This window comes from Rhinatrema bivittatum, chromosome 8 (assembly GCF_901001135.1).
Source record: "Rhinatrema bivittatum chromosome 8, aRhiBiv1.1, whole genome shotgun sequence".
In the NCBI taxonomy this organism is placed as follows: Eukaryota; Metazoa; Chordata; class Amphibia; order Gymnophiona; family Rhinatrematidae; genus Rhinatrema; species Rhinatrema bivittatum.
In genome coordinates, this window is record NC_042622.1 from 37035692 (window position 1) to 37052496 (window position 16805).

General features: G+C 44.4%; 1 protein-coding gene across 5 annotated transcripts in view; it reads left to right on the forward strand.

Annotated features, from left to right (window-relative positions):
* Positions 1-301: 301 nt before the first annotated feature.
* TTPAL (alpha tocopherol transfer protein like) overlaps positions 302-16805 on the forward strand; it is a 79658-nt gene continuing 63154 nt past the window's right edge. The window contains exons 1-3 of one of the 5 annotated variants that reach the window (XM_029611839.1): positions 302-555; positions 2495-2948; positions 9464-9657. In XM_029611839.1, the coding sequence (XP_029467699.1) occupies positions 2510-2948; positions 9464-9657 (633 nt within the window). In that variant the 5' untranslated portion in view covers positions 302-555; positions 2495-2509. Of the gene's footprint in view, positions 556-582; positions 817-868; positions 1856-2494; positions 2949-9463; positions 9658-16805 lie in introns of those variants that run through there. The other 4 variants (XM_029611840.1, XM_029611841.1, XM_029611842.1 and 1 more) reach the window with 4 other exon arrangements.

Sequence of the window (16805 nt, forward strand, 5' to 3'; positions counted from 1 at the left end):
TTTGTATCCATGGGAAAAATATTCAGTACTTAGGATTCTTAGTAACTGACCATTTCTGTTTGATCGAGTAGCTAAAATTAAAGCAATAATAACAGGAGCAACTATTTCTACTAATACCATCAATATTTTTCTGTCAGTCATATACTCGTATACTTTTCAGGGTTATCAGAATATGCAAATTCACTTGATTGTTAGAATAAATGTCTTGCTAATATCATTCACGAATACTCATTATGGTTTTCACGTCCCGCTCGTGCGGTTTGAAAACGAACCTTAAAATCACCGGCCGCTGCGGTTCCCGAGCCCGTCATTTGCAGGCGAAAACGCGCAAGCGCAACCACTCAACAGCTCCACCACCGGCTGCCGAGTCTGCGCTCTTGGGAAGATGCCCCGCCCACTTCTCCTCTCCGCACCACCCCCTCATCCCAGCCGGCGTTATTTCAATACTTTGCTTCACGTGACCAACTGGCGTCCAACGAGTTGCGCCGAGCTCAGGTGCGCCGGCCGCCGGAAGAGGGAGAGCTGAGCAGCTTCCGGCTGCAGGCAGGGCGTCAGGTGCGGGTTGTTGCTTTCGTGGTTCGGTTGCACAGTTCCGTATGGGGCTGGGATAAAGTGGGGGGGGATGAGGTTCAGGTCTCCGGTGGTGACTGTCCAGCTTCGGCCCTCCCAGGGAGCGAAACCTTTAGCTTTATTCTACGCTGTGTTCTGGGGCGGGGGGCCTCCTCCTCCTCTCTGCCAGGGTGCAGGGAACGCTACACGGGTAGTACCAGCCCGCGGCGTTTTTGCAGATTTTGTTGTTGAAAATGAAGTTCCCGGGTAATAAAAGGAGGGAATGGTGCTGCTGCTGCCGCCGCTTATTGAGTCTATTGCAGTCTTTATTATGGTTTAGCATTACATCATTTTGTGTGTCTCACCTATTCCAAGGTTCAGAATCGAAAAAAACATGGCTGATCTGAAAAAAAATTAAAAAGAACCTTTGGTAATATATGTTGTGCGAAAATAATTAAAATTACTAGTAATAAAAAGCATAACAAGAGCTAAGGAGTAGATGATACAGCTTCAAGGTTAAGGAATATAACCTAGTCACGATTCTCTTCCCTATGTTGTAGTCTCTTTCCTGTTACCCGGTGACTGCCAGTGTTTTGTTTTGTTTTTCTTTTGAGAAGAGTTCTAAGAACAAAACAGCAGTATGGTCGGCATCTGCCCTGCCCAGAATAGGAAACCTTTTAAAGGAAGAGGAAAAACCAACTCTGGTTTTAACCCTTCCTTAAAGTTGACTCTACAAAGTTTTTATTTTGTAAAAATAAAGTTTGTAATTCAAGATCTAATATGGAAATGAATATAGGCACTGAAATCTGTCTCCTATACTCATGTTTCAAACAAAATTATAAATTAGTGAAAGAATAAGTGACAGATACACTAGAGAAAATAAGGCAGAAATTCAGTGGCTATTAATTACCGAGAAAGTTTTGCAGCAAGTTTCATTGGTAGGCTGTCCAGTGCCCACCAAGCTTCACAAGCAGGAATCAACACTTCCATACCCACTTGCCTGTACTTCTTTCTGGAAAATTTATAGGAGAGAGCAAAGCTGTGTAACTGTATGCAGTATCACTGAATCATTGATAGCATGTGCCTATCCTTTGTCATTCCCAAAATAAGTCCAAGAGGTATAATCTGGAACAGTAGCAGTAACGTTGCAGATGGGTTTTTCCTACTTATAAGCATAGGAGTCAATTTTTCAAAAAAACTGGTGGTGCCGATCTCAAAAATTACCTCTCCCTGATCACAAGGGCATTTCCTCAATACTGGGAATGCTTAAGTATCTACTGTACTCACAGAGCTGGCTGCTATGCTTGTAAGTGTTTGGCTGGATTTAGGGATAGGTTAAAATTTAAAATATTTATTTTTATGTTCTGCCTTTCAGCCACTTCAAAGCGGATTACATTCAGGTACTATAGGTATTTCCCTGTTCCCAGATGACACGTAATCTGTTTGTATTGGAGGCTATCTGATCTATTTATGTCTATGAAAAGCTAGTATCCCACCATCCAATTTCAGCTTTTTAGTTGTATTACCAAGTAATATAAACATAAAATGTTACTGTGAATAATTAGTGGGTTTCTCTGGTACACAGTGACTGCAGCAGAATAACCCTGTTATTCACATAAAGTCTTTTGTCTTTCATTTTCCCCAGTTCAGACTTTTTTTCCCTAAGAAAATATTGAATGCACAGGCTTCTTTGAAGACCTATGGATTACTGAGAAAAGCTTTGAAGTATGAGGTTGTTAAATCAAAACAATTACATTTGTTTAAATATATCAAGGTGCTAGTTCTGTGCAGTAAATTGTAGTCTGATTTTAGCAGTAAAATATTTTAATAAATAAATGACCTTGTGAAAAAAAAAGCTAGAGGATAATCCGGAATATAAATGTTTTATATAATGGTGGTACCTTGCATTGCTGACTTCTTACATTTATTATGTTTTTGACAATAGGCCCTTAAATATCTAATGGCAGAAGAAAATGACCTCTTGGAAAGGGGCTACCCAATAGAATTTACACTGGAAAATGTACCATCTCCAAGGCAGCAGAGTTATGTGTGTTCATTGACCCCAGAGCTCATCATAAAAGCTCGTGAAGAGTTGCAGGAGAAACCAGAATGGAGGCTCCGTGATGTCCAAGCACTAAGGGATATGATCTGGAAGGATTATCCCAACCTGAGGACCCGTGTGGATGACACCTTTCTGCTAAGATTTCTGAGAGCCCGGAAGTTTGATTATGACCGGGCGCTCCAACTTTTGGTGAAGTATCATGGATGTAGAAGGGATTGGCCTGAGGTTTTTAACAACTTGAAACCATCTGCAATAAAAGCTGTCTTAGACTCAGGATTCTTGACTGTTCTGCCTCTCTCAGACACCAATGGACAGCGTGTTGTCTGCATCCGTCCAGGTATTTTAGCAGATAAGGATTCATTGTTTTAGGAATGTCATGAAGCTGTGTCTATCCTCCTGAGCCATTGATTTCTGTTTCAGGTTTTGTGGTTTCTTGTGGAATTCAGCCATAATTTTGTAAGTGGAAGAGTTAACTGTTTAGATTTTTAACTAACAGCGTGTTTTATTTTGGACAAACTTTATCATTAAGGCATGACTGCAGCTCAAATGTGTGTGGTTTTTTTTGTTTTTTGTGTTTTTTTTCTTTTAAGGACTCATTACTTTGTACATTCAACCTTTTTTATTTGAAAGGCATGAGCTGTATGCTTTTAACTTGCTCAGAGCTATACAGTACCACCATTTGGGTGAGATCTGAGAAACCATTGAGGTTGTCATACTTGGTTAGCAGTTGCATAGGAGAACTGCAAGGAAGCCTATAGGTCATTGTTTGTCAATATCCCACAAATTAATGCGGCAGGGATTATAGCATAAATACTCTCTGACCTGAGCAAGGGTTTAGAGATCACATCTGAGATGTCGCCATCCAGTCTGCACAAGTGCAAAGATATGGCATTGGGCAATAGTAGTAGAAAAGTATTGCTTCCCTGTACGTACCCGGATCAGTCCAGACAGTGGGTTATGTCCCCCTTCCAGCAGGTGGAGTCAGAGCAAAACTCAAAGGCTGGCCTCTTATAAGCTGGAGCGCCCTCTGTCCCTTCAGTATTTCTATGACTCCAGCAGGTGAAAGGTAGCAGTCCCTTCGGTCCTCCATTTAGCTTACAAAGGGGAACTTTTCTTTTTCCTTCTTAGTTCTCTTGAAGTATTTCTTTCTTGGATGGATCTCTTTAATTTAAAAAAAAAAAAAAAAGAGAACTTTAACAAATTTTACACTCAGCAAATTTTCAGGGATTCACTCCCTCAGTTCTAAGCTCCAACTTGCAAGCGGAGCCAGTGGTTCTTTTCTTTCTGGGGGTAAGTGATGTTCCTTTTTTATTACTTTCAGGTCCAGCGTTTTCTTCTGGAGTGAGTTCAAGGGCTCAAGGGTGCACGCTGGTGGTCCAGCCTCCCCCCCCCCCCCCCCCCCCCCACGACATAGTGCCCTGCCCTGAGAGGTCGTTGCCTCGGGGCAGTGTTTCCAGAGAAGCGTTATTCCTCTGGCTTTTTTCAGGCTTCTAAGCCATGTCATTGCTCTGCTAGCAGACGCCTGCTTCCTGCTCCAGTCAGCCTGCAGTCTGCGGCTCTGCCGAGCAGCCATGCCGCACCAGTCTCGTTGCTGCGCCTGTGGAGAGCCGGATTCTCAGCTTTCCAAGGAGGGTATTTGCGTAGATGTCTCCCTGGCGGGGAGGGTCCCTCACGATCAGCTGGGCGGCTTCATTCGTGCTCGCAGGCGCGTCTTGCAGCGAGGCTGGCCCCGTTCCCGCCCAGTGCGGGAACGGCGGCCATGTTGGATTCCCTGCCGTCAGCTCCCACGCAGCCAGGCCCTGACTTGGACCTCGATTTTTTCCCACCGGACCTCTCTCCAGTGACTCCTCCGGAGCCGCAGCCGCCTTTTCAGCACAGCCCATGGGAAACCCCACCCCGGCGTTTTGCTCCGGGCCCTCCCCCTGGTCCTTTTTCCACTGATTTCATTTTATTGTTACACCGTGCATATTTGGCCAGCATGGGCCACCAGCAGGGCTCTGCTGCGGGACCTCTACCTCCCAAAGTAATTTGTTGGTCAGATCCAGGCTGTGGTCGGCCTTCTGGATCCCAGGATGACATGGGGATCTCCCAACTGGGGGGGTACGCTAGGAGCCAGTCAGCCCCTGGCCCCACCTGGAGCAGGGGGACAGCAGCCAGCTCCCAGGATATGGGTTGTACCACCTATATCTGCTCCGGATGATCCAGACACAGATGACCTTCCTTCTCCCGTGCAGGTGGAAGGGGATGACCCAAGGGTCCTGCGTCTCTTTCGAAGGGATGAGTTGGACCCCCTAATTCCTCACGTTCTAGCCGAACTGGACATAGATACCCCACAGGACCCTCCTACTGCATCGTCCCGGAAGGGTGACCCGCTCCTCGCTGGTCTGCGCCCACCTTCTCGAACTTTCCCTTTCCATCCGATGCTACTGCAATTGTTTAGAGAATGGGATTCGCCAGAGTCTTCTCTCAAGGTGGGCAGAGCTATGGATAAGCTCTACCCTCTACCTGAAGAGTATCTGGAGCTCCTGAGGGTCCCCCAAAGTGGACGCATCTGTGTCGGCGGTTACGAAAAGCACCACGATTCCGGTTACGGGCAGAACGGCCCTAAAGGATCTGCAGGACCGTAAGTTGGAAGTCTACCTTAAATGGATTTTTGAGGTGTCTGCAGCTCTCTCATGCAGCGAGCAGGGCTTCGTTGGGTACAGCAACTGCTCGGCGCCCAGGATTTGCTGCCTGAGGAAGCTCAGCAGGCTGAGCGCCTGGAAGCAGTCATGGCATATGGGGCAGATGCTCTTTATGACCTCCTCCTGGTCCTTGCCAGGTCCACGGTTTCAGTGGTCTCAGCCAGGCGTCTCCTTTGGCTTTGCAACTGGTTGGTTGATTCATCTTCCAAGGCACAATTGGGATTACTTCCTTTTAAAGGAAAACTGCTTTTCGGTGAGTACTTGGAATAGCTCATCAAGTCCCTCGGGGAGAACAAAGTCCATAAGCCGCCAGAAGATCTGCCAAGGACCTTTCGGACCTTCAGCTCTTCTAGATCTCGCTTCCGTGGGCAACGACGTTTCATCAGACCAGGCCTCCAGCACAAAGGCCACCTTCCTCACGCTCTCAGTCCTGGTCTCATCCCTTTAGTGGCCAAAGAACAGTTTGAAACAACCTCCCTCAGGGACTCCTGCCAAGTCTTCCCAATGAAGGCTTGCCAACCCACTCTTCCATTCCCAGGATAGGCAGCTGCCTGTCTGTCTTCTACGAGGAGTGGGTCAAGATCACCTCTGATCAATGGGTCTTGGATATTCTATGACACGGCTATGCTTTGGAGTTTGCTTGCCCCCCCCCCCCCCCCCTCAGGGACAGGTTCCTCTTCTCCCCCTGCGGAAGCCTTCAGAAGCAGGCCATGGTCCAACAGACGCTCGACCGCCTCTTGGCCCTCGGGGCCATTCTCCCAGTGCCACTGAGGGAACAAGGATTAGGCCATTATTCCGTCTACTTCGTGGTTCCCAAGAAAAGGCTCCTTTTGTCCCATCCTGGACCTCAAGCTAGTCAACAAGGCTCTCAAGGTGCCTCACTTTCGTATGGAGACCTTGCGGTCAGTCGTGGCAAAGATGTGGCATTGGGCAATAGTAGTAGAAAAGTATTGCATCTTTCACAGATAAGTAATAGGGAGTTCGACCCAGAACTAAAGGATCTTATTTTCTGGGATGCATGCGTCCACAGTTTTTTTGCATATGTATGGATCTGGACTAAAAAAATACCCTCCCATGTCTTCATTTTTCCCCCCAGCATCTCCTGAAGATATGGTGTAGAACCAACACAGCAATCTTCATAAGCTGCCTTTTTCCCTTATATAGTATGGTAAAAACTTGAATTTTGTAAAAAAAGGAATTACTCATTAAGAGATGGTATAATTGGCTGAACTAACAAGCTGATGCAGATAATCTAAAAGTGACCATGAGCTATATATGCTAGCAAGATACTTTATAGGTTGTCTGTATGTATAGGTGCTTTGGGAATATATTTTTGGTGTCCTATTGTGCACCTGTTAAATGCACTAGATGAAAACTTGTCTCTTGTTCTGCTTGAGCTGTGCCTATGAGCTGAACAGAAGACCACCACTAATCCCCTGCTTCAGAGAAATATGGAAGCCTGTGACACTGTAGGGCAGGACTCAACAAATGCTTAATGCCTGGTTACTATGATGCCTAGAATGGATGGGGGATGGTAACTGTGCTGTCGTATGGCCATTTGTAGCTTGTGCGGCTCTTGCATCACAGAGCAAGAACATAGAGAAGCATGTGCAGCAGCTGTTTTTACAGGCCTACATGGAGCTTCATGTCTTGAAGAGCAGTAGAAAGCCACCTGGCCTACCCACCCTCCAACAACCTTTGCTAGTAGGAGTTGCTACTAGCTTGGCAAAGGGTGTTAGGGAGAGGCTGTGCAATGGGGGGAGAGAGTGGGGGCTGCTGGGAAGGGGACCAGAGGATTTGAATTTTTACTTGCCTTTCCAAACCCAAGCTTTTGAAGTAAGTTAAAATTCATTTATAGTAGGAATTTTATTTCCCCAGAGTTCAGTCCAAGGCCTAGATTTATCATTTTGCTATAAATTTCATGAAAATAGCACCCACGATAAAGGGGCTTGGTTAAATTGATTTTGGGCTCCTGGAAAGAGAGAGACTCTTTAAGGCTCTCATATAGGTAATTAATTTATTTATACTACTGTAACAGGGCATTTATCTCACAGGGTGAGGTTTCAGTGGTGGCCTAAGTTTTGGGCGGCAGTTTTACATGCAGTCAGTGGTACGAACAGAACAGTACACATCAGTGAAAATTTTGTGATTTGGAGTGGTGAAAGGTACCGATGTGGACTGCATGTAAAACTGAACCCCAAAACCTCACTCCGCATGATGAATGCCCCCTCTTACAGTGGTATAAAAAATTGACTAATATATGAGCCTCCACAGAGTCGCTCTCACGCTGTGAGCTAGGAAAAAAGGTGTAGTTACTTCCAGTGTTAAATCCCATGATAGTGTGTTATTACACGTCGTGCTAAGCACCCCTCATTTCTATTTACTCTGCCCAAATGCCTTCCACTTGAATAAATTTTTTAAATTTGCATACACATCTCGTGATGCAGCATTTATCGCATGCGTTGTGGCATTATTGCGGGCATTAGGGCCTTAATTGATTTCATAAATGACCCCTTAAGTTTGTACCTGTAGTAATGGTTGACAAGACTTGCCCAAGAACACAAGGAAGCATAAGTGAGAGAAGCAGGATTTGAACCCTACCTACTGCTGGGAAGCGGATACCAGGAAAGAGGTTAATGAGGGGTGTGTGAAGGGCTGCATTTTGGAAGGGTACCCACCATAGACGATACTTTTTTGAACCTTTTGGACTGATTCCTAGATCCAAAGAAAATGTGTCAAGGCTTGCAGTAGGGGCACTCTGCTCTGAGCCACCAGTAAACCAATGACCTAACATACAGTTAGTGGCATTTTACTTTTGATGGGATTGTTACAGTGTGCACATGACCTTGTTACAGAACTCTATGTTAAAGATCATATCACACTTTTTAGAAAAGCAGGGATGTTTTTCATGGCAAAAGTTCAGTAAAGGTTGTGCAATCAGCTTGCCAAAACGCTGTTTAAAAGGAACATAGAATATGATCACAGGTAATGAACCTAAGGCTTATCTGTTCCTGTCCATTTTCACTTCCCGTTGTAATATTGCAGGCCCTCTTTGATTTTAATTACAGATCTGATCTCTATATTCTTTATCAAATTTAAATAGTCTCTGGCTTATTCTGATTCCTAGCCAAGTACCGATACAGTAAACTGTGCGGGAGAGCCAGCGCATGCCTACTCTCCTGGGCGTGCGATTAACTAAGGAAAGGTATGAAAATTAGGGCCTGCGGTAAAAAAGAGCTGCGGCTGTCAGCGGGTTTGACAGCCGACGCATAATTTTACCGGTGTCGGTTGTCGAACCCGCTGACAGCCACAGGTTCGGAAAACGGATGCCAGCAAAATTGAGTGTCTGTTTTCCAACCCGCGGGCAGATCTTCTTTTTTTTTTTTGGGGGGGGGCCTCCGACTTAATATCGCTATGATATTAAGTCGGAGGGTACAGAAAAGCAGTGTTTTCTGCTTTTTCTGTACACTTTCCTGGTGCCGGTCGAAATTAACTCCTGCCTTTGGGTAGGCGTTAATTTCTGAAAGTAAAATGTGCAGCTTGGCTGCACATTTTACTTTCTGTATCGCGCGGGACTAACTAATAGGCTCATCAACATGCATTTGCATGTTGCGGGCACTATTAGTTTCGGTGGGTTGGCAGCGCATTTTTGACGCACTATTACCCCTTACTGTATAAGGGGTAAAAATAGCGTTTTGAAAACGCACAGGCTAACGGTGCGCTCGGCCAAGCGCACCGTACTGAATCGGCCCAATAGAGGATTTTTCATTTTGTGTTTAAAACAATAATTCCTGAATGAATCCTAGATTTGTTGTGTTGTCATTGAGGATTTCTTAGGGCTGTTTATAATGGAAAAATAAAGTAAAGCATTTCAACATATTAACAATCTACAAAATTACATCTTATTTATGTTTGTCATGGCTTCTGAATCCTTGTCTTCTAAACTGTCAGTCACATTGTACTTTAATAAAACACTCATGAATGTTAGCTTTCTGTGTATGAATTCTCGTATTATGGAGCGAGAACCTATACATAAGAACATACTCCCAGTTTACTAATACAATGTGTGTGAAAGAGCAGACATGCTTTACAAAGCCTTGGAAACTCCAAACAGCATTTTACTTGGTTAAAATGTTTTCATCACTTTGCTGTTTGTCTTCCAATTTAGGTAGGTGGATACCAAGTAACTACCCAATTACTGAGAATATTCGTGCCATATACCTCACACTGGAAAAACTTATTCAGTCTGAAGAGACCCAGGTGAATGGAATTGTAATCCTGGCAGACTACAATGGAGTTGGCTTGTCTCAGGCTTCTCACTTTGGTCCTTTTATGGCCAAGAAAGTTATTGGAATTCTTCAGGTAGGATCTCAGACAGAACCACTGTTTAATAGGATTCATATACTTTGAGTTGGTTGCATATTTTTAACTGATTTTCCTAAGCAAGTCAGTTTGTAAGAAGCATTTTTTGGGAAACTGTGTCCTCCATTCTATCGCAAATATTTCAGGTAGATTAGCATAATAAATAGAATATAAATGTATACCGATAAGAGCCAGGGATCTTGCATGGGGTGCCATTTGCTGGCTAGTTCCTGTGGTAGCGCTGCTTAAACTCTTGAGGGATCTGCATACACTGGAGGAGATCTTGCATGAACCACTGGGTTTTCCTGTTACATCATGTAAAGGGTGTCTATCTTCATTTGAACTAGAAGATGATTGTATGGGTGTAACTCTGAAGACCTTCTGGAAGAGGGAAGAGCCCTTTTACTAAGGGGGTTGATCCTAAGGGGTCAGCCTTTACAAAAGGGTTAAATTGTCTACTGTGGTCTTGCAGTCTCTGGTGGAACCAGGCCTGGAAGGGGGAGGATCCCATTTTATAGGTTCTTTCCTCTTCATCGGATAGCTTAAGGCTTTGCTTCTTGTGGATGAGATGTGTGTAAAGTGGGGCCTGAAGTTAGACACATGGTAAGCCTGTCTCTCCTTTTGGAAGAGGCTTTGAATTTTTTTTAAAGGTTACTAAGTGGGGGGGGGGGGGGGATGTTTTGGTGTTGGTGACTAAGATGGCCACTATTCTGGTAGCAGGCAGTACTTTATATCAAATATTCTCTGGATGGAAGTCCATCTCAAGAGGAGTTTTGACCTTAGTGCTCAGAGCAACTGATGAAGCAGTGTAATGGCACGAGCTTGTTTACAATGGGTGCGGAAAGTTCTGGTAGCAGATTCTGAGGATGCACTTTCAGATAAGGAAGTGAAGCACCTAGAGGCTGGTTTAGCCTTTGTTGTGGACATCTTGTAGGCTTCCTGTGCGCAATAGCCAGGGATATGGTGTTAGCAGTGTAGATTAGGTATCTGCTTTGGATGAGCAGTCTGAGTCTCAGCTTGGTAACCTCCCTTTTTGAGGTAGATTACCTTTTGGGAGGGCGAATGTAGAAATTGGTCAGGCACCTGGGAGGCATTATGCTTCCTAGTCTGTCGGAAGATACATTTCAGGGAATCCATAAGATTTTTTCCAGTACACAGAGGTTTAGACAGGCCAGATAAGATTCTGTCCCAGGATGATACTATTTGTTGCAGCATTCATACACAATTAAAATCTCTGCCCTTTCAGGGGGACCGCAGAAACACTCAGAGTGCAGGGTCTGGTTTGGGAAGTCTCAAACAGTTTTATGAAGTTTATTTGGTCTGCTCTTTGATCGTGAAATAGTGGAGCAATTTGGCCCACTTCACCGAAGGGTGGATTGAGATGATGATAATAGACCAGTGGGTCCTATGTGTTGTGAGTCGGCTACGTCTTAGATCTTGCTCATCCAGTAGTAGAGGTCTGATCTCTCCATGTATTTTTACCAGTAGAAAGGGAAGCAATATTCTATTTATTTGACAATTTTTGTATACCAACATTTGGGGTGCCATCACAACAGTTTATAGTTCACATAAAAATATAAAAAATCTTATCAATCAATTTTAAAATAACACTAAAATAATAGAAATCATTTAAATACTAATATCCAAATAAAACTTTAAATTATTCATAATAAAATTAAATCACTAAAAAATATAAAAGAAAGTAAACCTAATAAAATGACATTGTAAGGTCCATATTAAAGCATCTTCTTCAGGTTGCAGTGGTTCCCATCTCAAAGGATGTAAGAGGCCAGGGTCTCTATCCCATTATTTGATGGTGCCCAAGAAGGAGTGTACGTTTCAACCAATTCTGGAAAGCAGGAAAGTGAATGCATCTTTAAGCATTCCTTTTTTTCACATGGAGACTCCATTGGTTGGTAGATAACAATGGTCAGAAAAGGAGAATTTTTGGTATCCCTAGATCTTTCAATGGCTTGCATGTACATTTCCTATTCTAAGAGATCATAATGGTACCTTTTTGATTGCTGCCTGGGGGGAGGGGAGTATTTTCAGTGTCAGGCTCTTCCCTTTGGACTGACGGCAGCCCCTTGCACGTTTCCGTAGATGGTGGGTCATGTCGGCAGCTCTTCAAAGAAGAAGAATTGTAGTGCATCGTTATTTGGATGATTGGTTGATTTGTACAAAGTCAGAGAGTCAGTCTGCTCACAGGGTGGGGTCCCTGATGTAGATGCTGAGCTAGATGATCAATGTTGACGAGTAAACTGGATCAAATCTCAAAGCCAGGGGTGCACTGATTTGAGACTAGTACAGTACAAATGTCTCCTTACAATGGAAAGCAAACTGTCACTACAGGGACAAGTTTGGCAGTTGGAGTGGGTGCAGATTCCCAGGGTATGGGATTCACTTCAGCTGCTGGATCCATAGTGACCATGCTAAAGCTACTTCTTTGGATGGCTGCCTATATGGGGCAGCTTCACAAGGTCTTATTTTATGATGGTGTCCTCAGATGAGAAGGATTTTGTGATCAAGTTGCCCCTTCTGAAGTTAGCCAGATTCTTTCCTGTTGGCTTTCACTATACAGCTGATCCAAAGAAGTGGAGTTGGTCCTGGATTGGTTGACAGTGACTGCAAATGCCAGTTTGAGTGATTGGGAAGCTGTCTGTCAAGGTCAGGCAGCACACGGTCAGTGGACTGTGTTTAGAAGCCTCCTGGTCAGTCATGTAGAGCCAAGGGCATTCAGAGGAACCTTGCTGTTCTTTCCAACTCCTAGTCAACGGAGAGGTGTTAAGAGTGTTAGACAAAATGTCAGCAGTACCATATATAAGCAAGCAGGAAGGACCCAGGAGCTTAGGAGTTCCTTTGTATGTGGGAATGTCCCTCCAGGGAGCAGACAGTCTGGACCTCAGGGAGAGGGAGCTGGCAGTGGAAACGTTGGCTCCCATCCAGTTCAGATGAATGAATCCTCCTGGCTGTGATGGTATCAAGGCTGAGTGCCAAGGCTCTGTGGCTCTCTAGTCACAGAAAAGTTGGGTACAAGGACTTGGATGCCCTGTCTCAGTCTTGGCTTCAAGAGATTCTTCTTTGCATGTTTTTCTCTCTTGGCCTCGGTAGGAAGGGGGATAAGGAGCATACAGCATCTAGCTCTAGTGATTCAGAAGGCTATGGTTTATGGATTGGATAAGTCTCAAATTAGATGGGCCCTTGTAGCTCAGTTATGTTTACGGTCTGCTGTGTCGGGATCCAATATTCTTGGATTAGGTTGAATGCTGTTGTATTGTGGCTTGGCTCTTAAGGGAAGTTGATGATGATTTTAAAGTTTTTATATAGGGGAAGTGCTTTCCGCATTTCTTCAAGCCAGGAAGTTCTTGGCTTCCATGGTGTATATGCAGGTCTGAAGAGTATTTGTCTGGAGTCCTGGTTGGCTTCTGTTTTCTGTGACTTTCATTCTTGCGAGCAGTTTGGCAGAAGGGCTTGGCACTGATTTTCTTTTAAAAGTCAAGTGGCTGCATTTTTCTGGTGCAGAAATCTTTAGACTCTCTCCTGGATGTGCTCAGTTTTGACAGGAGTCTAGCATTTGCAGCCACTGGTAAGTCAGTGGGTCCTGGTGAGGAGCTTTAATTTGGTGTAAAGCCATGTCCATTAAGCCTTTAAGATGTGTATTTTTAAAGGATCTGACTTTGAAACATGGTGTGTTTGGTGATCTGACCAGTGAGAGGTATAACTGATTTGCAGGCATTGCCCTCCAGTTTTAGGATATGGTCTCTATTAAGATGGTTTCATAGTTTGTTGTTTTGTTTTTTTTTACCCAAGAGTGTCTTTTAAGTCTGGCTATAGACTTGCCTAAATTTTCAAGTCGCTAAATCATACTCTTCTCGTTAGTCTCTGGTACTTCATGTTCTGGTTGTGCACAGGATGCTTCTGTGATTATGATGGTCACAAAGGAGTTTTGGAGATCAAATCACCTTTTTTGTTTGGTTCAGTGGCACAAATGAAGAGGAGAAGGTATTAAGAAGTCTGTCGCTAGGGGAAGTAAGGAGACTATTGCATCAACCTACTCTGAAAAGGGCTAGAGGTCCCTAGGTGTCTTCATGTTTATTATAATAGGGCTTAAGCAATGTTGTGGGCTAAGTGTCACTAGGTGTCGTCATAGGAGATTTGGTATGGAGGCGCCTTGGGCTTCTTTGCACACTTTCTGAATGTTAAAGACTGGATGCCCGTGCCCTGGATGATGCTGCCTTTGAGGCAGGACTTCAAATTCCTTATTGGTTTAGGGTGGCTTGGATTATATCCCATCCATTTGGACTGGTCTGGTGGACAATAAGGAAGAAAAATTTGGTTCTTACCTGCTAATTTTCTTTCCTCAAGATTTACCAGACCAGTCTAGAATCCCAGCCTTTGTAATCTGTCTACTCTGTCTTCAAGTCAAATCACCTTCAAATCTGCTTAATCTACGCCCCGCCTGGAACCCTGGACTCCAACCCTTCTCCCATCATTGAACTCACAACGAAACACATCAACGCGGACAAACCAGCTATCATACTGGGAGACTTTAACCTGCACGTGGACGCATCCCCACAATCCCACAACTGCGAAACTCTACTCTCTTCACTCAGCCACTTAGGCTTCTCTCAAATCATTAACAGCCCGACCCACATAGCTGGTCGCACATTAGACCTCATTTTCATCAATGAAGGTATCTCTGTCTCCTCCAAGCCTGACAGCTCACCGGTCCCATGGTCTGACCACAGGATCATCTCCACTGCCCTTGAGATTAAAGATCTTCCACCTCAATCCTCCCCTACAACTACAATACAATTCAGAAAACCCTGCTCTTCTGATCACCTCGACAGCCATCTCTCCAAGGAACTAACTCATCTCGACCTCTCAGACGTTTATGCAGCCATCTCATCCTGGATTAACATCACCACAAAAGTAGCAGATCAGACCTGTCCCCCACCTCCACCAAAGTCCTACGCTCCTCGCCCAATAACAGAAAACCATGGTTCACCCCAGAACTGAAGGCCCTCAAATATGACCTTAGGAGAAAAGAACATATTTGGCGGAAAAAAACCCTACACCTCCTCATTAGCTGCCTACAAATCTCTACTTAACATTTATAGGATCTCCATCCTCAGAATGAAGAAAGACTTCTTCGCTAAGAAAATCCACCATTTCATCTTCGATTTGAAAGCCCTCTTCGCATATGTCTTGGTGCTCACCAAACCATCTCCACCCATCATTCCAGATGACCTCGCACTCAACAAAGCCACGGAACTTGCAAAATACTTTGAGAAAAAAATCACTAACCTAACCGCCTCGCTCTCCCTTCCCCACCACAACAAAACTCAATGCTCGAAGCTTTCGAGTTTACTTCTTCGCTGGAGATAGAAAGCATCCTTAAAAAACTAAAACCGGCTTCACATCCTTCAGACCCAATACCGCCCAACCTTCTATTCAACATCCCAAACACTATTTCAAAGCCAATCTCGAAAATCATCAACCTCTCCTTAACCCAAGGCCTAGTGCCTGACCAACTAAAGCTCGCCATACTCAAACCTATCCTAAAAAAACCTAACTTATCTACAACGGACCCAGCCAACTTCCACCCAATAGCTAACCTTCCCATAATTGCAAAAATCATGGAAAAAATAGTTAACAAACAGCTATCGGAATTCTTGGAGGAACATAACATTCTTTCCCCCTCTCAATATGGATTCTGTAAAACCTTTAGCACAGAAACACTTCTATCTCTAGTAGACACCATCCTAATAAACATGGAAAAAGGACAAACCTACCTTCTTGCACTCCTCGATCTATCACCTGCTTTTGACACTGTGAACCATGCAATCCTCTTAGAATGTCTACAAGACATAGGCACCAAGGGCCCTGCTCTCAGTTTGTTCAGATCCTTCCTGTCCAACAGGTGCTTTAAAGTCAGGATTAACAATAAAGAATCTCCCCCCCCCCCCAATCCGCTCCAACCTAGGCGTACCCCAAGGATCTTCCCTATCACCTACACTATTTAACATCTACCTTCTACCACTCTGCCACCTACGTACGAAGCTAAAACTATCCCACTACTTGTACGCGGACGACGTCCAAATACTCATCCCGATTACAGAATCTCTACAAAAAACGCTTAACCACTGGAACAACTGTCTTCAAGCAATTAACCACCACCTTTCCACTCTCAACCTGGTCCTGAACACAGACAAGACTGAGATTCTTATCTCTCAAGAAGACCCCGACACGACTCATCTCACTGTCCTCTTCCCAATCAACCAATTCAAGTATTAAACACTCTCCAGCTGTCCGAGACTTGGACGTGATCCTAGATAACCAGCTGAACCTGAAGAAGTTTGTGAACACCACCACTAAGGAGTGCTTCTTCAAACTGCAAGTCCTCAGAAACCTAAAACCTCTCCTTCACTTCCAGGACTTCAGATTGGTGCTGCAATCCATCATTCTTCCAAAATTGGACTATTGTAACTCCCTCCTTCTCGGTCTCCCAGCCAACTATATCAAACCCCTCCAAATGGTCCAGGATTCTCACCAATACCAAACAAAGGGAACATATCACCCCCACCCTTCAGTATCTCCACTGGCTACCCATCAAATCCAGAATTCTCTTCAAAGTCCTCACGATCATACATAAAGTGAAACACAACCTCTCATCCCTCAACACTTCTATACAACTAAGACCACATACCTCATCTAGACCAATCAGAAGTGCCTATAAAGACACTCTTTACGCCCCGCAAGCGAAAACATCCTTAAGGAAGCACGCCATTTCGACAGCAGGACCCCATTAGTGGAACGCATTGCTTCCGGACCTCAGGCAAGAGCCGTGCCCTATGACCTTCAAAAAAAAAACTCAAGACTTGGCTATTCAACCAAGCCTTCCCTGATACCTAACCTTCCCTCTCTCTGCCCGATTCATTCTAGCTGACACTTTAGTAAGTCTCCTCAGTCCAGTACATTGTCTCTACTTGTTTTTCTCAGTTATCTCACCGGTTTTGAGATGACATGTTAAGTTTCTGTTATGCTTTGTTATGACCCGATCCATTGTTAATTGTCTCCCCTGTTCACTGTATCGCCCATGAGCAAATTTTGCGTTACATTGTAAACCGATGTGATTTGTATCTGTT